Source organism: Watersipora subatra, chromosome 3, assembly GCF_963576615.1.
Source record: "Watersipora subatra chromosome 3, tzWatSuba1.1, whole genome shotgun sequence".
In the NCBI taxonomy this organism is placed as follows: Eukaryota; Metazoa; Bryozoa; class Gymnolaemata; order Cheilostomatida; family Watersiporidae; genus Watersipora; species Watersipora subatra.
Window position 1 is genome coordinate 31,444,151 of NC_088710.1, and position 27,559 is coordinate 31,471,709.

Sequence of the window (27,559 nt, forward strand, 5' to 3'; positions counted from 1 at the left end):
ATATTTGTGGGTACAATCTAACTAAATTCAAATTGGCAAGAGTCCAAACAAAGGCCTTGTTGACAGGGCTCCAAAATAAGCATTCATTTTATCTTGCTTTTAATGATTGTTTTTGCAAATTTTAGGTGTGAAATATTAAATGTAAAATAAAATATTACGTCAAAGTTTAACCCAAGGTGTGAACTGCGATATAATACTATCTGGCGCATGTGTGAGGCCTCGGGATGAGAATTTCTCAAGAAAAATTAGACAGATTGCCGTAAACTTCACTGGCTATTGGGTCAAGGATATGGTATCTGAGCATTCCAATCAAGTCCTTGTTTCTTTGCAATTCTACCAAATTTCTATGAGAGTGTAGATGAATTAAAATAAGAGAAAATGTTTTTGAACTTTGATGTACTGTGAGACCGAAAGCAAAGTATCGAATACAGCTTAGACATGTCGCAACCCTCACAGTAGTGTAGACTTAGATTTACTGCATTCTCTGATTTCAGGCTTACAAGAATATAAATGTGCACGCGTGCTTTTGTTACAAGATAGCTATTTCAGAAACAAGACAAATTAAAATCCATAAAAGTAATATTATTTATCATCTCTATGTAAAATCCATACTATACTATCTGTGCATTTGCAAAGACATGGAAGGATAGCCCTGTCTAAATATATTGGACATACAATGACCGAGTTTTGCTGTTCAAAAATATCCCTTATAATAGGCTGAGTAAAATATTCTTGGTGTACCGGTAACTTACCCTCCGCTGTTCTTTGTACTTTTCCTTCTGGGTTTTCTGTCTTTCAGGGCCGTACATGCAGCCATACTCTTTTTCTTCGCCATACTCTTTTTCTTCGCCATACATAAATAGCCTTGACCGTCATGAATGACTTTCTCACCTCTCCAAATATCTTCACCTTGCTAAATTAGAGCAGATAAAATTTTAAAATTAAGAAACATGGTACAGATTTTTTAGATTCATTGGCTGAAGACGTTGTAGGTTTTTAGCCTTACTTGATTGCTAACACTCAATTGAGAACTAACTGCTGCATGTATATGATGCTTGATACATTTATTGCTTGCTACTATTGACATGTACTTCTATTGCACAACAACCAAGCATAGGCCTACATTTTACAATCAAGGTTACACTTCACAATCAAGGTTACACTAAAATATCCGAGGTATAAAATGTTCATTTTCAACACAAGATGACAAATTAGGCAGTGGAGAAAAAGTGCTTTAAGGATATGAGATTGCCTTCAAAAAGTCTTTCATGCTTGTTGAATATGCCGTCCTCATGGTATGTGTAAAACTTGTTGCCATATTCGATTTCATGGGCTTTGATGGCTTGCTCAGCCTTGTCTAACAATGAGGCAAGAAGGAGCGGCATAATGCTTAAATGCACTGCAATTAAAAAATCTATTTGGTAGGCCCTCAGGCTCCTCGTAGAAGTTGACTGTCGTCAGCGATCATGTCATTCAGCTATCGAGGCTTCGATAACCTACCGACACGATTGCCGACTACAGGCACGGGAGGCCTGTAGGTAGGCCAATATAGAAGATGAAATGACGAATACAAAAAGTCAGTTATGAATACATGATGACCCACTGAGGTCTTCTTTTAGGGTTGAAGCAATATGAATATGCAGTGCATTTAAATTAATTTCTTAAGACAAATCGCAAGCAGTAAGCGACTCTGACTACTGAGGACTACTGATCACAGGCAGGCTGTCTAGTCCGAAAATATAACTGCCCTGCATTGCAGGAGACTACAAAAACTTGCTTTACCTTGCCTCCTCTCCTACACTTTTTGTGAACCAAACAGATGAGATACAGTCTAGGCCTGGCGGTGCTACTGACAACGCACCATTGTAGTAGCAAGTTCAAATAAAATTTGAGATACACAATTAAATGGTTGTTCCTTAGGTAGCTACTACATACTGTCGATGTTTCAAAATGTGCTACAGTTGACACTTGGTAGTAATATAAAGTTAATTGCTAAAAAAGTGTGTGCTTGCAGCAAATACAGTAAAGATAAGAAACTGATGTCTTCTGCTGCCTTCATTTTTACAATCAATGCCTAACGAGATGCTAATACTAATATTTACAGTGAAATAAAATAGAATCATTTTAGGCTCTCAGAATGGCCCAGAATGGTAACAAAGTGGACAACCATTTTAATGTGCATTTTATTTGTTCAGAACATAATCGTAACTTTTCAATATTTTATGTAATACCGCTTTACAAAAGTGTATTCATATTAAAAAATATAAAACTATTTTTCAAATATAAACGAATACAGAATAATTAATGGTGTATTTTTGAGATTTTTTCCGTTTCGTGAGCGTGTTACTATTTATTCTTAACAAGAAAAAACTACGATAAACAGCTATGCAAATACTTTATGTTATTTTGCTAAAAGAACTCATATTTGTAATTAAAAATTTGCTTGGAAAAGTTGCTTACGTGATATTTTGTTAAACAAAAAGATAACTACTCGATTTCTCAACAACTAAACGTTTGCAGTGGTTCGACTAACTTTAAAGCTTTTGTGTTTCCGGATTAAGCTCCGCCCCTACAAAACGACCCAGAAACTGACCAGGTTTTGAGCCACTGCAATTATACCTGACCCTTTTGGTTAGCAGAAGTTCAAACTGAGCAAGTTTCAGGTTTTTAACGCAACCCAGTGCCACCAGAATAGATATTTGTATTAAAATAACGATTGTGAAGAAAGAGGTTGTTTTATGTTACCAACTTGAAAAAGGTGACAGTGATTTTAAAAGTTACGACAGTGATTTTAAAAGTGACGACAATGATTTCAAAAGTGACTATTCTGACGACAACTTTGTGTGGTAGGACCCCCATTACTGCATGTACTGTCTTCGTAAAAAGGTACTTAGTTGAACATAGTATGAATTTATAATAAAATATATGTGTAATTGATGTATATGATAAGACGTCAACTTTCAACTTGTAAGTTTGTATCAAAACCCAAAACCTGCATTATTGAACTGACTCAGATAAAAAAGGTAATATTAGACAATGACCAACCATAACTATTTATTTTGGTCTATTTATCTATATATCTTGGACTATTTATCTATAGTCTCTCACCAATCTATGTCATGAAAAAATACAAAGTTGTTTGCAACACCCTGACGATCACATACTTTCTATTGGACATTACCTAAATTCCTATGATGCCTTTTAATTGGAACTGATTATGCAGGCGGACTAATTTGCCTCCAGCTTGGAAGAATTAATTAACTGAACAAGAATAATTAATTAATTCTCAAAGTCATTCTAAACATTGTACTTATTACTGCTTTTACAATTTATTCCAGATTTTCTCACTGTCCTGAATAAAATGTTTTTCCCTTGTCCAAAACCCGATCTTGATAATGCCTCTATAGCTGGGCTTTATTAGAGGTAATAAAATGCAACTCCAACTCTACAACTTCTTGTGAAACATGTGGAATAGCCATCTACTTGCTGAGGTTTTTGGCTGCCAGCTGTTTTGCGCGGCTTTTCACGAGCTGCAACAAATGCAGTTCATTTCTGATTTCTAAAGTTTGTGCTTCGTGATCCATGCCATTGGGACAGTTTGCCCAATAAAACTAGCCACCAACCTATGAAGAAAATTATTCTGTAAACAGTCAGGGTTTTATCAAGTAGGGCAGTTTCATTTATTACCTATGCTGTCTGTAGCTAACCCTGACAGGAACTAGCATAGCTGACCTTAGTGGATGAAGGGACAATAAACCTTTTGTTATGTAGGGTGTACATGCAGTGTTTGAAGTGTAAAGGTTGTTATAGGGGTACTCTACTGTGGCAGGTAGGCATGATGACTCTCGGCCCAGCGGCCCGCCCAAGCCGGGTAAAGGGGGGTGCGGGGGAGAGGTAGAGGGAGTGCGGGGAACTCCCACGCAATTTTTTTTAAAAGATAGTCTGTCTGATACCTAATTTCCTCAGCTTTTCAGTGAGAGAACAAATATTTTGCAATGGTATAATTGATATTATTTTATTACACAGTAAATTCATCTTGAGTGCTTAACTTCACAGATATATTCATTAAAATGGAAATGAAATGAGTTTGAAAGAAACAATCAGTGCAACAAAGAATAAGAAGGGAAATTTCAAGTTTTTCCAAAAAAATCAACTACTCAGGAAAAATGAGAATGGTTTAATTTTTAAGCAAGCACATACAGCCTCATCTTTTAACATAGACACAAAAGGAAACCTAGCAAACAGAGATCACCTTAAATCTCAATAATATCACCCATTAAAGGTGCGCCCCAAATAGCTAAGAAACCCGTTGGTCTAAAATTAAAATTTAATGGCCTCAGACTTTCATCATTCCTAATCATCTAAGATAAAGCTTAGGCTTGATGTAGTATTAGCATAGTTTAAGTAATGAGCCGGTCAGTTATACATAATACATTAATTTACAAGCATTGCCTTGCATGATATTAAATATTTGAAGCTGTATGATACGCATACACTCCTCATCAGATATTCTGGAAAAAGCTTTGTGATTAATTCAGGTTTCATAATAGCCTGTGCACTTGATGTGAAAATGCTACCCCTTTCACTTGAAAGCTATTTAGGGTGCACTTTTAAATAAACTGAGAGGTTCAAGTTGGCATCACAATGAAGGTAAATGATCCTACTATTTCTTTGCCATAATTCCATCATTTTTAATGGCAGGGCTGTGATCAGCTATCATTTCTAGTTCAGGTCATGATAAGTAAGGGATTTATAAGTTTCTAGTGCAAAAGGTATGATCCAATCATTTCTAATGTTAGTAAGGTAAATCAATCATCACATACTCTCACTCACCTTCGAGGTAACTATCAATTGGTCCATGATGATTCATCATTAATCAAATAAGAATGATAATGAAGAAACAATTTGCTTTAGAACATAAATTAGATAAGTTTTCTGAGAAAGTTTACTTCGGTTAGCAAAAGACTAAAAAATGTCTGCACATGGAATAATCTAAAGCTATTTGATGAGGTCTTTGGAAAGGTGACAAGGACGCCTGTTGATTGTGTTGCTTGAAGAAAAGTAGAAGGAGTTTATGCTTTTCACAAAGTAGCATAGTTGATCCATTGACGCGAAGAACTTGCTCAATGATTAGTAGCGCTGAAGTAGTGTCACCCCTTCCGATAGTGCTTACTGTTTTCGGTTTAACAGACACTCTGATTAAAAGATTGAGAAAAAGTTATGTGAATATTTGTTGACTTCATAGCGATTTTATTGCATTTTAATAGTGTATATACTATAAAATACTATACTCATTAATGAGCAAACTAATGTTAGGGGATTCGCTTTCCAGAGAGTACCCCCATAATTTCTTCTTAGGGATACCCCTAAGAAGAAATAGGGGGATACCCCTATTTATTCTTAGGGATACCCCTAAGAAGAAATAGGGGAATACCCCTATCCCCCTATTTCGAACACTGTGTACATGTATAATGAACATATGCAATGTATAGTTAAGAACTAGTGAAATCCAATTCAGCTTTGCCTTGTTGCTTTCACAAAGTCCCTTATCGAATATTTTGTATTTAACATCACAGAAAGCACAACAAAGTGCACACCGTACCGCACCATACCCTCATACAATGTGCTTCCCTAAGCTTACTAATCTAATGAAATTACTTTACACAGAAATAAATAAATGAATGAGTCATTTCAAATTTATATACGATAGTGTGATTACTTGCAGGTACTATGCAACAAACCTAATTCGTGCATGACATTATTATGAAACTGTAGCAGACCGTATTTTTCTCTATAAATTTAATTAATTTTAAAAATAATAAAAACTTTGTGATATGTAAAACAATCCTGCAATCTCACATGGGACTTATGTGTTTTTAAAAAAACCTTTGCTCGGACAAATACTAGCTAACTAAAATATGTTGAGCACTAATGATTGAAGTTTCAACAGCACATAATCAAGCTGGTAGTAGCAAGCAAAATGTGTCAATATATTGGCCTCCCAAAGGAATTCTCTCGCTATACTATAATAATTTGGTACAAAGTGAAGCTTTACACTTGTTACTATAGGCTTACGTATATGGCTGGATGTAATACCGATAGGTCATGTCTGCATAGCGAATAGGTGTTGGGGTATTAACTTTTTTCTAAATACCTTTGTCACACAACTTGCTATTTCTGTGTCGTTAACAGGCTCTCTTGTTTATGAGTACATGTATAAGATTGATTCCAAATAACTGTTTATTCTAAAGGGAATTGGCTCCCAAAACAATAACGCTAATAACAATTCCTTTACCTACCAACGAAATAGTCATCATGGTTACGAGTAGCGCTCTTTTCCATTTCCTTTATTGTTTCAACAATGCAAACAGCTTGAAAATCCTCAGTTATTTGGTGCTGAGTTCACAAGTCCTCTTATATATATATATATATATATATATATATATATATATATATATATATATATATATATATATATATATATATATATATATATATATATATATATATATATATATAGAAGCATTAAAACTTCCATAAATGTCTTTAACAGATGTATTATATCATCTATGCAAACATTACAGATAGACTGTGGAGGGAACTATATGATGTTAAATGATAAATGTAATTTTGAGTTTCTTGTTTTTAGTGAAACATAGTATTTTAGTTGAATAAAATAAATTAGTAAAATTATTGCTATTGCATTTTTTAATATCAGACTATTTTCATAGCTTTCGTGTCACAATAACTTACATTATTTTGGAACTTGCTAAAATTGAGCAAGCAGGTTGGCCAAAGCTTACTGAATTGCTAAGAACAATTGTTATCTTATAATGCTTATGCCCCGTACTCATCAGTTCCGTATACTGTTGATGATACTTTTCAAAGCCATTCTGGTAGAGAAACTTCTATGAAATAAATGTGATGAAGGTTGACACTATCATGTTGTTGTCTATACAAGTGTTGCAGATCATCTTAGTAAAAGTCGGGAAACTAAGATGGTGCCAAAAGAAAACAAAAAAATACAAAGATTTTCAAAATGCTAGAGGTTTTGTCGATATCCGGTTTATGATATTTGAGGTCATTTTTCTGACGTTCTTACTTAAAAATGTGCAGAATAGACATAAGCGATGGTTTAGGCTGTCGTCAAATTGCGCATAGTAACTGTTTTTATTTCTTTAATTAGCTAAATTTATGTTTGTGTTTTTCGCAGGAGAAAAAGTGCTGTGTTATCATGGACCTGTTCTTTACGAAGCCAAGGTATGTTGCTTTTGTTATATTCAAGTTAGGCTAAGCGGTAGTGGGGGAAAGTTGAAGGATACAGGTAAACCTATACATACACTCATCCCGACATAAACGTTCTTCCACAAGTAATATAAAATTTGAACATTTATTCAACTCTTCGCTCATTGTATTTTCTCATATAAGACATTTCAAGTTTCTCATAAATTTCAACTTTATCAGTGGAAGCATAGAGATGGATAACAATAGAAAAATTAAGAAAAAATTGCATGAAAATTAGTTCTTTTCATATAAAACCTGTAAATAATAAAAATATATATGATGTGCTAGATTCATAGATATATATATACCATAGGTATATATATGGTATATATGGTATATATATACCTTATGGTATATATATACCTTAGGTATATACATACCATAGGTATATATATCTATGGCTAGATTAGTTTAAATGTCATCTAGTTTAACTTGCAGTTAGTTACCTTCGTCTCCAAAACTACTCATTGATAATCCTACACTTCCATATGTGTAACATAAAATAACAATAAAATCCTTTGATTATCAGTTTATTCATTTAGTTTTCTACATATACAGTCAATCAATGACTTATAACTACTTCAACATTTTGTAAAATATGAGCAAAATTTGATCATACCATTAAAGTGAATTTTTACATAACGCCTACAGAGGATCTTAAGATGCTGTCAGTTTGTAAATCGTTGCATATGCATGCCGGTTTCCTTGCTGTAGTTTATTTCTGGGGTGTTTTAAAATCATGAATTCCAAGATTATCAGTATGACAAGCGGCAGGGGTAAAAATGGGAAGCAGACTAGTGCTGCACGGTATCTTTGCATGTACATTCGATTATTTGATCTCAAAATATATCGAATATCGAAAAATATCTGATGTAAAAAAACATTGGAGTTGTCTTCTTTCGATATACCGTACAGGATGAAAATATCCGATGGATATAAAAATTCGCGATTTCGCGAGCAGTCAACTCCGCGAATTATTAAATTCCGTGAATAATTAGTTCTATTTTTCATCACAAGGGAGAATAACTACTGCATCAAATTGAAAACTAGTCGCTAGGCTAGTTTTTAATATAACTACTAAACGTAGGTGAGTTCCAAAACATTTTTAAAATCATTGCCTAGGCTTTGAGCTAACACCATTGCCAATGCATCACATTTATTTACAAAATTATTCAAGGTTGTCACAAGATAGGCAAAATGGCGTCATAGCGAAAATAGCCACTAGGCAGTACTAAACGTAGCCGAGTTCCAAAACTTCTTTAAAATCATTGCCGGGGTTCCGAGTTTTATTGCCATTGCAGCAAACTTTACAAAATTATTCAAGGTTTTTACAAGTAGTTCGGCATGGCTTCATCATCGCAAAACAGCTCTCCTAGTCTTTATACATTGAAATCAACTCCATCAATCTCGAATACCGAAGTTGAGGACGATCATGATTCTGATCTGGACATTATGGTATGTATTTGATGTGCTGTGCAGATACGTTTTTCCATTATTAACTGCATTAGTTAATTCTTTTGTTTAAAAACTGATCGCTTTCATTAAATACTTCAGCTATTGTTTTTGGTACTTCCTTGACACTTGTTAAGATTTTTTTCTTTTTTGTGTTTACTGCAGATTGAGAATAAAACAACCTACTCCGATTACGAAAACTAGAGACAAGTAGTAATATTCATCAAGGCAGGAATATTGGCAGAGAAGCAACCAGTCAACCTAGACCCCTTCATTGACAACAACTCCTTGATATCGCTGCAGCAAACATGATTAAATTATATATTTTATTTCATGTAAAGATATATTATAATTTATTACAAACTTGAGTGTACAAATAAAATTTTACAAACGATGAATGGAGTAAATATAAACAGTTTAGTCTATATTGCGGTTGTCTAGAGCAAAAAAATTAAACTGATACTCTTGATAAGTGAATACTAGCATGTAATGGCGCTCTCTGACTAGTTATTTTGGTAATAGCAGCTCTACATCGCTGTTACTGTCTTGGGTAGATGTTAAAGACGATTCTCTTGCTACTACATGGCTAGTAAGGAAGTTATCATCAGAACTCTCCTCGTAGCTTACTATTGCAAAGTTCTGCCGGCTGGCAAAAGATTTGTGCTCGTAAAGGCGTTTTTGCTCTTTTTTTTAAATCAGATATATTCTCCTCGTAAGTAGCTGCGGTCACTTCTATCTGAATTTCCAGACTTCCCTGAATGATTCGTGATCTTCTAAAAATGACATACACCACCCTTGCAATCATTGTTCTTCCGTGTATGATGAAAAATCTCTCTCTCACACTAAAACAAATAATGAAGTGGTAGGGATGGAAAACATGAATATTGCGTTTTACCGAAGAACCAAAGTAAGATTCAACTAATTTAGTAAATGTGAAAAACTCATTACTTACCACAAATTGTTGGTTCATCAAAGGCCTCCAAATCTGTGAATATTCGTGAAAACTTCTGAACGCAACAAAGAATTTATAGCTTAGTATGATCCACCCGTAGTTGTAAGCTAAATAGAAAACGGAACTCGCAATGCGCGCAGCCGCGCATGCGTAATGTTAACTCTATTGCTAGACGTAATAGAGTTAACTTTTCCTAGAGAGTGGCAGTTTTCAGCCGCGAATAAATTCATCCGCGAATATGCATGAATAAGACAATTTTCACGAAATATAACTCCGCGAATAAATTCATCCTGTACGGTATAATGTTAGGCTTAAACAGAACGATGTGAGAAAATATTGGTTAATATCTTTGAAATTCAGGAGTTGTCACCTCGTTACAATAAAGATAATAGACAACTCCATTTTTGCACAATAAAATCCGCCGATATTTCGATATTCATATCAACTTGAAAACTGACCAAATAAAAAATCGTCCGCTGAAATATATCGTCATATCGAATTATATCGTGTTATCGTGCAGCACTAAAGCAGACCATGTTTTCCTTAGCATTAAAACGAGAAACCATGGTAAAAAATTATGTCACAGTTGTGATCATTAAAGGTTGACTTGCAACAAAATTCATATTACAGTTATTTGATATGAAAAGATTCATCATGTCTTACTCTGTTGTGTTGTAGGTGCAAAATATGTGGAAAGGTGATTACAAGCTCTTGAAAGCTCAAAAACGAACAGAAAATCGCAGCCACACGAGACCGCCATAATTTGGATTCTCTTTCCAAAACAGCTCAAATGTGACGCAGTTGTGAGAGATGGTTTCTGTTTACACTTTCATGCAACCTTATTCTTCGAAATATTTTCACAAATATACTTCACGCATTCAACAAAACCGTGTCTATTGTTCTTACGCGTCTGTTTTATCGTCATCGTAATGCTGTCAATTTTAGCAGTAATATCCTATAACTTACCGTAAAAATTCGTTTATTTTTTTAGCCTTATCTCAAAGGAGTACATATTATTGTCGATAATCATCAATCAGTAATCATTGTCAGTAATCATCACGAGCCTGTTGGTCATTTGTGATAATTGAAAAGTGCTGCAAAGAATATTTGCGTAGTATTGGGTCACATGATCAGATTACGACTTGACGATTGAATAATGCTGAAACAAAACTGTAAAGTAGCGAGCATCTATATTTGATACCGGGGTCTTCGGTAAAACCCGAAGTGTTTGTCATAAACTAGTGCTACGATAAGTATTATATTGAGCTTTTTATTGGCCTTTCAATTTGCAAGAGAACATCACGTGACAAGACAATAACCAAATTTCATGGCTACGTCATCAAAATAAAGAGATTCCAATCTACGGCGGCTTTTCGTTTTTGAGCTTTTAAGAGCTTGTGATCACATTTCCACATATTTATCACCTACAACACAACAGAGTAAGACACGGTGAATCTTTTGATACCAAATAACTGTAATGTGAATTTTATTGCAAGTCAACCTTTAAGAAACGATCATAACAGCGCATTGATAGGTAATCACTGATGCTCGGGTGTGGAATACATTATATTTGTTTTAGTTTTATCTGTGTGGATGCATTAGCAGTGCAGTAGTGTGTTACAGCCATGCGATAGAATTGTACTGCGTACTTTCACTACTGCACAATACCCAGTATACATGCAATACAACTTTTAATGCGCAGTAGGCAGTAATGGTGCAGTGATGGTATACCTACTTCACATCTCAAGTATTGAGTTGACTTTGACACAACCGTAATACAATTGCAAGATGTGAATGCTGCTAAGATTAGGTAGTTTTGTGGATGGTCAATATTATCAAACAATTGTACATTATTTGCAACAAAACGATGTATTAAGAGTTGTCTTCTCTTCTAACTAGCAAGAAAAAACAACTATTAATGACGAACTATTGTTTTTTACATACATTACATGGTTAAACAGACATTGCTTGATTTGATTTACCTTTGACCAGGTTACACATTTCTATTGTGATAAAGTAGTTATTGCAACGATTTGCTGAAGTTGAGCTGATGCAGTTTAATTCAATAGATAGATAAAAGGCTTTAGACTGCTCTGGTGCGATGCATGGATTACTGTCCAAACTGCCTTACTAAGATAATCCACACATGACTCATTGTTTCCAGATACAACAGATCTCGAGAGACCAGAAGGAGGTTCTATATAGAGTGCACTATCAAGGATGGAACAAAAAGTATTTTTAATCATTTCGATAACGATGGAAATACTTTTTTTATTATTATATGATAAAGTATTACGACTGGCAGGAGATGTTAGAGATTGTCTTTCCATGATCTTTTTTCTTTATTTTCATCACATTCAACTCTTTCACTACTGTACTATGAATAATATAAAAAGGTAATTTGTAAATTGAATTTTTCAAATCGTTCTCTCTGTTTGTAGCTGGGATGAATGGGTTGATGATGAGAGGATGATGAAATTGAATGAACAAGGTCTGCAGAGACAGAAGGAATTAAAATCACGACACGGCAAAAGTAAGACCAGTTACCCGCTAAATTAAATCCTAAACTGTTTGTGTATGATTCATATTCCATTTTACTTTATTATTAATCAAATTATTAATTTTATTGCTTTCAAATAATGGGTTGGATAGAACACATATGACTTGAAGGAGATGATAACCACCCAATGCTAAGTTTCCAGTCATCATTTGATTTGACTTCAGCTATTAGACAACAGATAACTGCTCTCACCTCATTGCCAGTCTTGCTAAATCATCAACAAGCTACATGTATATGCTCAGTAGATAATATGAACATGTTAACTTGCTAAGATTATATCACCTTTGAACTTTTCATGTGACCTTTGATGAAATAACTGTTGGAGTGCCAGGTTACAGATACAGATAATTTAAAAAAGGCTCATGGTTGACATCAACTCTACTATTAGACATATTTAGTTAGCATTTGCTTGAAGCCCTGACAGCTGGTGTTTAGCGTTATGTTGTGGCTACATACGCTGAGGAAAGGCAGCGTTTGTATATCCAACATATGGTTGACAATTATATGATCCGTCATCAAAATGAACAACAACTTACACATCGGCTGATTCTATTTTATCCATTTCCAGCATAGGCTACCGTAAAACCTCTAATTGACCGCCTCTATTTTCAACCCTTCCTCCATAGTGACGGTCAATTGGAGGAGGGGTTCACACAGAGGCTGGAATTGTCTTTTTCAATTGGCTCGTTAGAATTTTGGGTAGATACATTTAGCCCTTTCACGGACAAGCGAATGTCACCTATATTTTGACCTCTTTTCTTGCTTTTACTATGCTCAGCCACTGGTCTTGATTAGAACTACTCATACAGCCACTGGTCTTGATTAGACTACTCATACAGCCACTGGTCTTGATTAGAACTACTCATACAGCCACTGGTCTTGATTAGAACTACTCATACAGCCACTGGTCTTGATTGGAACTACTCATACAGCCACTGGTCTTGATTAGACTACTCATACAGCCACTGGTCTTGATTGGAACTACTCATACAGCCACTGGTCTTGATTAGACTACTCATACAGCCACTGGTCTTGATTGGAACTACTCATACAGCCACTGGTCTTGATTAGAACTACTCATACAGCCACTGGTCTTGATTGGAACTACTCATATAAAATTTTGAAAGAATAAAGAATAGTCCAACAAAGCCTTCAAGATATTTAAAAAAAAACTTTTCCATTTTAGTAAAAACTATAAAGTTTATCCCCGTAGTGGCCAGGGTTGGAAAAAATTGATTTTTTCGATGTTTAGGATTTTTGAAAGTTTAATTTTTCCACTCATTTTTTCTCATTCAAATTATCTTGCATTGTATTGCATTTCAAAATGCTTGTTCAGTATTGAGGTTTTCCATGCTTTAATTCAACAAATTATATCCTTTGCATTCAGCAGCCATAAATTTTAAAGTGCAAACAACATGTAAATTAGTATAGCAGAGCTACTAGCGGTTTCACACAAAAATGAATGAGAGTCTAAGACATAAAAAGTCAGTATGGAGTTTTTAACCACATTCTTTCTTGGTGTGATCTATGCTGTTGATCATGTGAAATATAAATACCACCTTGTCGGCTTTTTCAGTACCTAGCCGGTTTCTTATATTTGAATGAATAAAATCAAAAGTGGAGAATGCTCTCAACTGCCAGTTACAGTTGCAATCTCACAATTAATCCTGCATTGAAGTTCACTTAAAAAGACACAAGTCTTAACTTGAAGGTTCTTTCACACCTGCTGTTTCATGACAGAGAAGTGTTTACGTTATATATTTGTTGCACACACATCAAAAATAAGGTTGTTTGTCAAAAAACACTGATTTTCACTAAATTAAAAAAAATCTTCATCTTTGTCTCAAAAAATCATTAATTAAATCAACAATTTAAATCATTTGATTGTTTCGTTGCATAAAGTTTTACGGAACAATCAAGTCTGATGTTTCCAATAACCCTTTAATAATTAAACTTTGAGCTGTAATGATTAGCCAATGAGAGCAATTGTCAGCATGTTAGACCTAATATGAACGCTATCGGAAGCATCTCTGCAGCTGAGTTGCACAGTAACTTCTGCCAAGAGCAGCATTGAGGATTTGAAGCAATCTCACTAACTACAAGTATTTGAGGATGAGCAGTTTATGTCTCTAAACCTCCTTGGGTCTAGGCAATCAGTTGCATGATTGTGTTAGTCTCACTGGAGCAAAGCGCATAAGGCAGTTGACTAGGTAGAGCAGCGGGTCTAAAAGCACTTTAGACTTACCAGACAACATCTGTACAGGTGGTCTGAAATCATAAGTTTACCATTTCATAAACATCCAGATAATTATTGAAAATAATGACTAACTTTTATTTGCAATTTGAGAATTACGAAGCATACGCAAGAAAGTACAAAACTTCAAGAGTTGTCCATTCATATTTTATTACTCTGTGTCGAACTTCAGCTGAATGTTTACCCTTTCTATTTGAGTATCAGTCAATAGAGACACTAGACAATCAAGACATACATTTAGGAGAGAACTTAAACAGAAAATTTTTGCCCCAAAGCTGATATAATGACATGTTTGCTATCTCAAAACATACCTGCTTTAAAAACTTAGGCATTGTTTTATAATGGGTTTTAAAACAGTTTTCTTGTTGCGGTTTTTAGTGGTTAAAACTTGCTAGGTGGATGTGTTAGTTGGCTTTGGCAAAATCGTCAATCAAAACTCTTCCTTTTGGCAGTTAGTAGCATGTGTTTAACTGGTGCTCTGCCAAGCTCATCAATAACGACAGCCTATCCTCTAATGAACTGCGAGGATATCATTCCTGTTTATTAAATGTCTTACATATAGAGTCTGATCCTTGCTGATATGTGAAGACAGATTTTTTAAACAGACTAGATCCAACTGGTGTGAGTAACCAGTGTTTTTATCTGTTCAGGAGGCATGCCAGTAGGTATCACTCCTCCAACCACTCCCTCCGCGGTGACAACTAGCAGCAAGAAGAAGGGAAAGTCAACTCCCAAAGTGGCAACTCCTCCTATGACTGAGAGTAAACCAACCACTGGAGCTAAGTCTACCACAGACAAGGAGTCAGTCTCGCGCTCGTCCACTCCATCCAATGAGAAGCCTCCGGCAGTCAAACAATCAACTAGTGAGAAATCAAGCCTAAAACACCGATTACCAGGTACCAGATCTGCATCTTTTATGACAAAATTACTAATTCTTTTACAAAAAATACTGTGTATTTATAAAAAATTTATTTATGTATATTTCTAAAAAATATTATGTTAGATTTTTCTTTGCTTTTTTGGAATAGAAATGAGGTTATGTCTATTAAGTAGCTGTCAAGGAAAATAATACAATAAACAGTATTGAGACAGATTGACAGCTTTGCTTAATCCTTTGACTGCTAGAGTTGCCAGAAACAAATAAAAAAGCACTAATGCTTTCACATACCGCACATGGCTAGACTAGATTCTATCATACAGATACTATAATAATACAGTTTAATAATGTGTTACAGGCTATTTCATTCTGTTGGAGCCTTTTTATGAGTGTTTGGCAAGGTTACGACATGGCGCCTTTTTATCAGCTTGGTCGTAAGAAAGCTGGTTTATTTTATTAGTTGGTACAACAGATCCTTAGCCTTCTCAAACTTATTAAAGTTAAAAACTTTCCCTAAATTGTTTTTATATATATTGATTTAGCTTTTAGATTTTGGCTAGCTTTATTAAATTGAACCCTGATATCGTCTTCAGATACAGTTTGCGCCAACCGCAGATAAGTTGCTATAGAAACGAGCTAAGTAAAATGATGTGTTTTTCCCAAGAACATTTCATGTTCAAGCCGGCATACAATGTCTAAATTGAAGTACATACAGCTTTCACCATCAGTTACAAGTCAGCTTTTGTGTGTGGATACCACGAGGGCTTTTAAATTTTATACCATTTGTTTTGTGCATCTGCTATCTGGATGGCTGCACCAACATATCGTAAAGCAAGTTTACTGTCTTCTACTATCTTCTGAATGCTGACTCGCAAAGCCTCTTTGTAGTCATTCCTGTTGAATTCCTTCAACCTAGGTATCGCTAAATCCATCAGTGTTTACTTGTAGCGGCGACTGACGCTTCTACAGAAGGTCCACGTAGGAAGAAGAATCGGGCCGACACAACTACTCCAGTAGCAGTTATCCCTCCGATGGAAACGGTAAGTGACACGCCTGGGCAAGTTACCTCAGTCTAACTGTGTAGATGATAATACCAGCTTCTTTACTAAAGGTACTTTAGGATTAGATACAGACGATGTGTTCAACTGGTATTCGTGTACTCCTGACAGTTTTAGAGTTGTGATATTCTGAGTTTTAATTCATTTCTACAAGGTACGTGATAACCAAGTCAGGCAGGTCTATTGGTATGAAACGAGCACTAGCGTTCCTAGATATACCATTAAAATTAAAAGCTGTGGCTCTAAGATGTTTTGTCTTTTGGCTAAATTTTAGAAGTAATATAACTTCTGTATATGCTGAAAAAGTTTTTATTCGGTTCATCAATCCATGGTTTTTTACGTCATCAAGCCATTTGCACATGCGCTCGTTCACGAAAAGCCGCCGTATTTGTAGAAAATGATCATCATTCTCATATTTAGTAGTATTTTTTGGTGTTGTTATGATACTATAATAAAAAAATTGCAAACAAAAGCATCGTTTTCAAAAATTAATTGCAGAAGCTTCGTGTTTTCAACGATAAAAGTTGTCTACAAAGATGGCCGACAACGATAGAATGATGTCATGAAAAAACGAAGGGTAGAGTGGTTATTGTATTGGTTTTCACATATTGCTGAAAGTAGCATGTAGAAGATAACTCCTGAGTTTATGGATACGTATGCTCCTTCGATGATAGATTCTTCCAATAGTTTATCATGACTACTTCTCAGCGGTGCGCGCAAGTAATCCGAGCTAGTACCCTAAATCATCTGTGACCTGAGAGAAAGCAAGATCAACATGTTGTACAGTTCCAACTGCTGACAGTCTGTGATTACAGTGTCCTTATTAATTCTAAAATTAGATCTATGGGGGTTTAGATAGGGTTTGTTCGATTGGTTAACCGATGTTTAACCAATGTTTCCAATTTTCATGCTATGATTTGTACTTAACATTGGCACATATAAATTAGCCTGATACAGTAGACCGTACTCGTATGCTTATGTCTGCATTGGTACATTGTTAATGTTATGCGTTTGTATCCCGCAGCAATACAGTACTTGGTCATATCAACATATCGCATGTAAAAAGTTGGAAAGTCATTCTAACCTTCTCTTAGATAGTATTTTACAGTCCAACCCTTTCAATTACTCCAACATACTATTTTTTCAGCGATTGATAAATCTTTAGGCAAATATGTTACATCACACCTGAAGTAATTTTTGACATACGCCATTCAAAATTTCTCAAAAATGCATGAAAGTGAAAAGGCGGGTTAATCTTGTAAATAAAATGTAAAAATATACAAAATATGGAGTACATAAGCCAAGCTAGTTTACACTTTACCGAGTATAAGTAAGGGTAAGTTATACTAGATATTTCTATCACAACCTTTACCCTTGAACTTAGTAAGGTAACGCTTAGGTAAGGTATGTAAGGTAACACTTAACACCTTCTCATTATTACTATTATTATTATTTATTCTTTCTACATATAACAGAGTATCTCAATTTGGTCTGATGTTAAAATCATTCATAGGATTTATCATGTTCTTGTTGATGTAACTCAGTTTCTGTTCAGTATAGTAAAACCAAGTATCATATGGTGCTGATTATAGAGATACTAGCTGTGCTACCCGGCGTTGCCCGGGTATTAAAAATCAGCTTATAAACAATGAGAGGTTATGAGAGTTGCCTGCCACTTGCTATTAGCCTGGCACATTGCCAATGGATAATTGGAGTAAGCTTACTAATAAGAGCTACCGCTTCTCATGACATTAAGCCATCACGTTGAGTTGTGACGGAGAGGAGAGCCATAGCGTATTTGCTCCCGTATAGCGACATATGTATATTAGATAATGAATCCATCAAGTTCATGTGGCTGAATTGCTAAGGCATCAGACTGGCAATTTGGAGGCTCTGAGGTTAAATCTTCTACGATACGGAATCTTTATTCCAAGATATTAACAGCTCTAGCTGAAGAACCACAGACACAAACTTTGGGAAATATAAATATAGATTCGCGCACGATGCTAGTTTAAATTCTTACCACGAGCATTGCTTCCCTTACTTAAAACTATAACTCAACTTTAACATGATGGTAAAGCATTTTTGATAGTCTGTCAGATACATACATGTAGGTCCAATACTCACATAAAATGGTCAGGTACTTGTATATGATTACCAAACAGTTGTATATGAACTTCTATATTGGTAGCCAGACATTTCTACATGATAGCCAAATACTTGTAGATTATAATAATTTGATCTATTTTCTGATAGCAGGTCTTAATACTTCATTCAGGCGCTACTTTGTAGAAAATGTTCTTAATTTTTATGGGTAGGATACGTAAAGACTATGAAAGGCATCTTATATAAGCACACTGATATTCAGAGGTACGCTAAATTAATGTGATATTCTCATTCATATGCACCTTGTTTAATTTTGCAATGTAATCAGTAGACGTACTTCAGCCCTGCTGGATCTGTAATCTAGTCTCCAGTTTGGCTAGAAGAAGCCATGGAGCCTTTTCATATATTGAGGACGATAGGTGCGCGAGTGTCCTCTACGTGATACATAAAATGCCTCGCTGTTTTACAGTTATGCACTACTGGTTCCTTCTCAGTGTACTCATTTTATGATGTCATCAATGCCCATGCACTACTGGTTCACTCTCAGTGTACTCATTTTATGATGTCATCAATGGCCATGCTCTACTGGTTCACTCTCAGTGTACTCATTTTATGATGTCATCAATGGCCATGCACTACTGGTTCCCTCTCAGTGTAGTCATTTTACGATGTCATCAATGGCCATGCACTACTGGTTCACTCTCAAGCCGTGGTCACACGGGCACCGAACCGAACTAAATGACGCAAAACGACGTCGTTTTCAGCTCTAAAAAGTTCGGCTGAGAACATTTCTGGCCAAAACGAACTATTTCGGTACTGCTCGAAATTTCGTGCCGAACCCTTGCTCTTATTGGCTGGTTAAAATTCTAGAATTCTAGCGAGCACGCGTCACATTTCTTCTTACGTGCGTGTGAGTAAAGTTAAAAAAGAAATGGGACGATACTTTTATTTCGTTAAATAAACAACATGAAGCAATTTACGACAAGGTTCACCCGGACTTGTGATTGGGTTGCATAAATGTAAGATGTTGCACTTAAGTTTTGCATAAATGTAGGGGAATGGTTGTGATTTTCTTTCGTGTAGAATATAAGTAATGTGTCATATTCATCCTGATGAACTATCGTTGACTGATTTATTTATGTAAAACCACAGTACTATGATAAAGACTGTTTTTGTTTGTTATGTACTCAGCATAGAAAAACATTCATAGGTTAATAAAAAAAAATATAATTATGTTGATGGGAAGGGTTAGCAAAATATTTGTATCGAGTGATTTATTTTGAGCAGCCGAACGATCTTCTGATGATTCTGCTGTGTAATTATAATTTATAATTGTTCCTCAAAGTTTTTTGTTTACAATAGAAATATTTAACTCAAATACATAACAACTACTAATGAAACCGTGTCCTGTCTCTATACGTATGGTATCTAGGAAGCGAAGTTACTTCGGTGGCCGTGTGACATGTGCCACGAACCGAACCAGCCTCCGAACCGATCCTACGTCGGTTCGGTGCTCGTGTGACCACGCCTTCAGTGTACTCATTTTATGATGTCATCAATGGCCATGCACTACTGGTTCACTCTCAGTGTACTCATTTTATGATGTCATCAATGGCCATGCTCTACTGGTTCCCTCTCAGTGTACTCATTTTATGATGTCATCAATGGCCATGTGACTAAAATCAAATATGAGTTGAGAGTTTTGCTAGCCGTTAAACAGAACTAAATCATGGCTTTCTCTTCAGTTATACAACGGATCCTGTCTTGCCAAGTAGTCTCTCTCTTGATATGGAGATACTAATTAATAGCTCTATTACTTTTGTCACGTTGAACATCTGGCAGTATGTTCTAGCTTTTCTGGCTTCTACCAAAATGTATGATTCACAGGTTATTTTTTTTACGATAAAGAAACGTGCTCTTTAAACTACATGGCAATTGACCCATACTACGCTTGAAAGGCTGGGTTTGCAGATTTTCAAAAATAACGATGCTACTTGAGTCTGATTCAGTTCATTTTCATGCTTCAAATGGGCTTGGAGTTGCTTCCACCCCGAATGAAAAAACGATAAAACATGAACGCTTTTGGCGCCATTTGGCTTCACTAAATTTGTGCGAAGGCTTTCGCTGTGAGAGTCCTTACTGCTGATGGATCTGAATCTATAATACTTGGCGAGGCTCTTCCCAGAGAAGGTATAACATTATCAGCACACAACCACGCGGGTTTCTGCTATGAAGGCGTTCTACTGTTACTCACTACTGTCTCTGCTTGACCTTTTGCCTTTACACGAACATTCACATGCCAAGGGTTGGTTGCTCGTGCGAGGATGATGAAATAATACCTTTTTTAGTTCTGGTAATCGACTAGACATGAATTAAAAAGTTACTGTGGCCTGAAAATGAATCTAGTTTAGCAATAGAGGGATACATCACAAATCTTGGATCGATCTATATAGTGCAACTATGAATCATTGAAGCTTTAACTTCAAATTCGTCGGCAGTGGGCAACTCTGAACCCATTCGAAGCATTGAAACACAGTGATAGAAACTGGGGTACGAAGTGTCGTCTAGCAATATCCAACCTTTTCAGTTAGAATAACTACACCATTTACATGACTTGCTTAAAATTTCATAGTGGCTTACGCCATGTACGATGTTCCTAATTAAAGCTGGTTCACACTATATCGCCGTATGTCAGTCTTTTCCTTTCAGCATTCATCATCGATCATGTGTACCGTAAACCAATGGCATCGATGCAGCAACACGGACACGTCGGGAAAGTTCGCAACTGTCAAACTTTCCTGATATTTCATCGAGCATCGACGACTGCCTTTAGAATGTGAACTATTTCGGCCATAGTAATTCGCGGATAGCGTGATTTATTTGTTTCCGTTCATGTCCGTTGCTTCAAGACTAGTATTTGATTCAGTCGAGCGAAAACAAAGAGGTTTCTTTGCAAAAATTTAAAAAGAAAAGTGAGAACCTTACGTCACGGAGTATTCGCTGATGAAAATGCGTTTGGGTTTGTGATAGTGCGAACATTGTTATCATCGACGATCATCGAAATATTGTAGATCAACGCCGAGATACGGTGATATAGTGTGAATCAGCCTTTTTTCGCATAGATAGAAATCTTCATCATGTTGTGTTTTTGAGTATCTCATATAACATTGGTGAATACTGCTAAATCCACGGTTGTATGTGGTTGCGCTTACAAGCAGAAAAGTTGTGGAAAATGTAATACTTGAAAAGCTCTCCGTAAGTCCGTGTATCTTTTTTATTATTCTGCTATCCTAAACTAACACTCCAATGTTTAAGAATAGGTTTATCAGGTCTGACAGATAAAACTTATAAAGTAACCTGGTTGATACATGGAAAGACAGGCTCAGCGCATAGCAGTTATAGTAGAGATGTCATTGGCGGGGTGTTGCTTAGTACATAGTATTTGTAATTGTGGAGGACTCGAGGAGTCTTCACTTGGTCAGTGCATACAGCATGTAATCTGTGTTATAATTTGTACTCCTACTGTTATTACCAGAAACCTCATTCTCCAACGAACTTTCTACAGGAGGAACAGTACATACCGAAAGTAGAGGTAAACATCAAGCTGCCTGAACAACTTAAACCAGTTCTTGTAGACGACTGGGATCTTGTGAATAGACAGAAAATGCTCATACAGTTGCCCGCCGAAAAAAATATAGACACCATTCTAAATGATTATTTTGAAGCCAAGGTTTCTAGAGATAAGGATAGCAGGTAATAACTCCATACACTGACTATGATAGTACTTTTCAGGGGCACTATTAGTACTTACCATGAATATACTAAGTACAGGAAATGCTTCTATAACATCAACCTTTTATGTAAATTTCACATAATGTATAAAATTTAAGTTCACCCTTTTGCAGGCATAGCGACATTTTTGTCGTTTTGCGATACTGATGCTAGTAGGCAGCGCTAGTAGGCAGTAGCAGTAGCAGCGCAGTAGGCAGAATATTATGTCGCCAGTCAAACATTTTTTATAAATTGATTTCTGGTTAGCTAATTGCCTTTTTTTGTTTAATTTTTTTACCAATAGAAAATGTACTACAATAGATTGGTCTCTGTTAGCAACAAAAAATAAGCCGTTTTGAGAAGAACAAACCGATCATTTTTGCAATACTCATTTTTATCAATCATTTGCCAAATGAATGAAGAATCCGAAATAAAAACGTATTCAAATAAAATTGGGAATTTTGTTTGTAGCTTGATTTTGTTTCTGGTTTCTGCTCTCCGCTTTTTAGCAAAGGCAAGGCTATAGAGGAACAAGAATAAGCACATGGTGTCAAGACTGCGATGTAGGTTTCTATAGGCCTCTGCAAGGTCAAATGCTTCCAAAAGTACCATGGCTAGAGAAACAGTTATCTGGAGAATTGACTTGAAACACGTTTATTTGTATTTACCTGTATCATAAAAACATATAATACACATATACAGTATCATAAATAAGACTGCATCAAGGATTTTTTTATTAATCGGTTTGTGAAAAATTAATTTGCCCAAGGGGTCTCAAATAACACAAACTCACCTGCGAAAGGGTTAAGTTTTTAGGCTACTTTGTATTGAGGAATTCCGTATAACGTAAAGTGTCAAGTCGGTGCAGGTTCTCAAATTTGATTTGAATAGCGAGAGTCCCGTAGTTAGCCTTAAAAATATGCCTTCTTGATGCACTTAGGCAAGAAAATGACGCATAAGCGCATCTCTATTATATACAGTACACTAGGACCCGGGCTGTCTAGTGTGACGTACGACATCATCAGATGTGCCAGTAAGTCTAGTGTGACGTGTGACATCATCAGATGTGCCAGTGAGGCTCAGCAAGTAGGTATCTGCGCAATTATTCAGAAATACTCAAAGGAGCCCAATCGGTGCAGATGTTAGAGTGTCAGTCAGCCAAGCTGAATGCCACGAGTGAGAGTCTCATTCAAAGCTGTCTTTCCTCCTAACCACTATCCCTGGGTTCGGATGAACAGACAGACACGCTGCTATTAGTATAGTAAAAAAAACTTTTTCCTTCATTTTAGACATGCATTTGTTTCTTTGCAGGATAGACCTTGCTGTCTAGAAAAAAGGGAAAATAATCGATTGAAATTGACAAGGAAGTTGTTAACATGCGCGCTCTCCTTACCTTAATGCAAAATTACCGCAATCATGTACCCTAATACAAGTGAAAGTGATAAACAGAGAAAAGTTGTTAATACAAACCAATGACACCATACTATACAGTCATTAAATAAAAAAAGTTAAGTCTAATATTTTCCTTTTTGAAGCGCCGAATGGGTGAGTTTAGAAGACCTTAGAATGGATCAGATGGTTCATATAACATGGTAAAATCCCCATAACGTAAATGTTCTTCGAATGAATTATTTACGTTGTAGGAACATCTAGTGTACTTAAGGACTTTTAAAATGTCAAAGACAAATCTTTCACTTGCAAAGTGCCATCTGCAGACATTCACTGCGTAACCATTTCTTGTTGTCTTGCTCACACTGTAGTTGTTTGTTGCAGGGATACAATACTGGAGATAACAAAAGGCCTACGAGATTATTTTAATGCGATGCTTGGCACTCAGCTTCTTTATAAATTTGAGAGGACGCAGTACGGGGAGGTGAGGCCATGACATTATTTTGGACGAAGTCTGCAAAGAATTGCTTGGGCACTCGTTGTGCTTTTAGTAGAGTGTTTATTTGACTTGGCAGGATTATTTAGGACTATTATTTTTAATACATCAAAATTACAATTCTTATCAATCTGGTTCAAACTATTATTCTAGACCAGCACCCTGATAGTATAATGCTCCATGAGAAATCCTTGGGTGTACTAACCACACGTACAATTATTCAGAAATGCCCGTGAGCGGTTGAGTGGTGCAGTTGTTAGAATCCCGATCTACTATGCGAAAAGTCAATAGTTCAAATCTCATTCGATGCATTCTTTTTTTCTCAACTTCCAACCGAATGGCTGAGCTCTTATTATAGTAAAGACTACTGAATACCCGGCATTGCTCCAGTAATAAATAAAAAAGTCTTATCGTAGAGGATTAATTGTTATTCAACATATACAATATTTAATATTCTAATCTTTATACTTCATATCATGGGAGTTTTTGTGCAGTTCAAACGAATTAAGAGAAAAAATAAACAATGAGTTTATGGAAGTGTGTATATAAAAAAGGTTACTGTTGCAGCAGAAGCTCGTATTCAAAGTTTTGATGGACGATACTGGTGCAAACGAAAAGATGAGATATCGGATTGTCTTTCTCTGGTACTCTGCCTGACCAAACAGAGAGAGAATGTAGCGGCAATTCCTACGCGAGATTCCTACTCCAGTATTTATAGCCTTTACAATTTTAGTGATCGAACCTTAGGAAAAACCAGAAATAAGAGTGTAACCGCACATTTGAAATTGAAACAGCACATTTTAAAATTACAACTTAAAAAATAGCATATGGTAAGAAAAAAATGAACAAAAGGTAATACAATGGACCCTCGCTATGCAATTTTAATTCGTTTCAATGTTGGTATTGTAAGGCGAAAGTTTTTGTATAGAATCATGTAGAAACTCATAGTAATTATCTAATGGAAACATCCCCTGGTGAAAATTATCAAAATTTTATATACGTACTGTATATATTAAAAATTAGTAACAAAATAATATGGTAACCTTAGTAACTATAGTTACCTAGAGAAACTTTAGTGTATTTAGTGGTTATGACCCGCAACAAAATGTAGCGTTACAATGGACTAGGTGCAGTACGTACCGTAGGGAATTCTTACCTTCGAAACATGTGTATAACATAAACGTTGAATTTAACTTAAATGAATTTAGCTTACTAAACACATACTTAAAGCTAAGTTTTAGTTTGTATTCTACTAAACTAACTTCTACTTTGTCATCAGCTAAAATTTTATCACCTATTTGTATTTTGTTTCTTTTTCACTATAACTTATAGTGAATAACGCTGAACTGAGAGAGTGCTAGCATCGTAGAGCATCGTATCTCTTTCAGAGGTTGGTTTTGGCAAATAGCATATCGGCATCTTCATTATTTCGACGTAATCATCCAAATTCTCGCTTGAAGAGAATTTTTTTTGATATCGTATGACAGACAAAGTCAAAAAAATTTTCGTTTCTGAATGGCGAGGACAAAAAAACATCGTGTTCCACGTCAAAGAAAAATGCCTTCCACGTCAAGGCAAAAAAAATATAACAGAGGCATCATGGCCAGAGGGCGCACTGGGTTAATTAATAATAAAAAGTGCACATTTAGCTTGCGCAGTTGTGAAAAGATATACAGTATATGGTAAGAGGGATGGATGCGATAAGAACAGCTTAGCCTTGTGGTTATGCACCACTTATTAGTAGACTTGTTAGTAGACTTGTTAGTAGACTTGTTAGTAGACTTGTTAGTAGACTTGTTAATAGTCTTGTTAGTAGTCTTGTTAGTAGACTTGTTAGTAGACTTGTTAGTAGACTTCTTAGTAGTCTTGTTAGTAGACTTCTTAGTAGTCTTGTTAGTAGACTTGTTAGTAGACTTGTTAGGAGACTTGTTAGTAGACTTCTTAGTAGTCTTGTTAGTAGACTTCTTAGTAGTCTCGTTAGTAGACTCGTTAGTAGACTCGTTAGTAGACTCGTTAGTAGACTCGTTAGTAGACTCGTTAGTAGACTCGTTAGTAGACTCGTTAGTAGACTCGTTAGTAGACTCGTTAGTAGACTCGTTAGTAGACTCGTTAGTAGACTCGTTAGTAGACTCGTTAGTAGACTCGTTAGTAGACTCGTTAGTAGACTCGTTAGTAGACTCGTTAGTAGACTCGTTAGTAGACTCGTTAGTAGACTCGTTAGTAGACTCGTTAGTAGACTCGTTAGTAGACTCGTTAGTAGACTCGTTAGTAGACTCGTTAGTAGACTCGTTAGTAGACTCGTTAGTAGACTCGTTAGTAGACTCGTTAGTAGACTCGTTAGCAGTCTCGTTAGCAGTCTCATTAGCAGTCTCATTAGCAGTCTCGTTAGTAGACTCGTTAGCAGTCTTGTTAGTAGACTCGTTAGCAGTCTTGTTAGTAGACTTGTTAGTAGACTTGCGATCTGAATGTCACGAGTTCTAATCCAATACGAAGTTGATTTATCATTGCTAAAACTTTACCACTATAACTGGATTATAACTCAGGCAAACCCTGAGATTTAGATATGTAGATTGGCCATGACTTATCCGTAGTAACATGAAGAGTTCAATCCGCTCAGAGACTTCAACAAACGATGTTCAGTATGCCGCTTCTCTTCTATAATCTCTTACTGTGTAACCTTGTGTCTTGCAGTTGTTGAAGGAACATAAAGGCGAGCAATTGACATTCATTTATGGGTCTATACACCTTCTTCGTCTTTTTGGTGAGTATTTAGGACCTTTGGGACCTTTGCTAGGTGTGTTAATATTTAGGAAACTTATAGCCTGCTCACCAAGCTGTTTTTATAATTTTCCTTCAAACAAGTGTTGATGTAAGCTTGAGAAGAACTATTGTAAAGTGTGACATCACAAGTCATTTACTTTTTGTATCAGAATAAAAGAGAAGATAATTCTTCAATTGTTGTTTGAAACTTGAAAAAGAAAAACGCAAATAGCTCTCTATAGTCATACTTCGACATAAGAGCTTAATGGGTTCTGCGACTGTGCTCATGTGTCAATTCACTCGTATTTCAAAGCAATTTTTCCTATATAAAATACAAATTAATCTATTCCCATCCTGAAAAAACAATTTTTTTCAATTGTTTTAATTCACTGTCTATGCTCACAAAGTAACAAATACCTATCTAGCGGTCATGGTTTGCAGTAGAATATAGCGTTATGTACTGTATTGGGTTCTTACCTTTGTGGTCGGCTTACTTCGGTGAGAGAGAGAGACCTGACAGCAACCCGTTCGCTGCGCTACACTTTTGTGACGTTATGTAACATAAAAAATGAAAACGAAGACAAAATTAGAATTAAGTTT

The 27,559-nt window shown here is 35.8% G+C and overlaps 1 protein-coding gene across 1 annotated transcript in view; it reads left to right on the forward strand.

Moving 5' to 3' along the window:
- Positions 1–27,559, forward strand: part of LOC137390503 (MAM and LDL-receptor class A domain-containing protein 1-like) — an 83,057-nt gene that overhangs the window by 5,787 nt on the left and 49,711 nt on the right. Inside the window, exons 2-9 of the mRNA XM_068076832.1 lie at positions 7,214–7,260; positions 11,853–11,920; positions 12,130–12,221; positions 15,153–15,365; positions 16,328–16,419; positions 22,109–22,296; positions 24,088–24,187; positions 26,891–26,960. Of these exons, the coding sequence (XP_067932933.1) occupies positions 7,214–7,260; positions 11,853–11,920; positions 12,130–12,221; positions 15,153–15,365; positions 16,328–16,419; positions 22,109–22,296; positions 24,088–24,187; positions 26,891–26,960 (870 nt within the window). The remainder of the gene's footprint in view (positions 1–7,213; positions 7,261–11,852; positions 11,921–12,129; positions 12,222–15,152; positions 15,366–16,327; positions 16,420–22,108; positions 22,297–24,087; positions 24,188–26,890; positions 26,961–27,559) is intronic.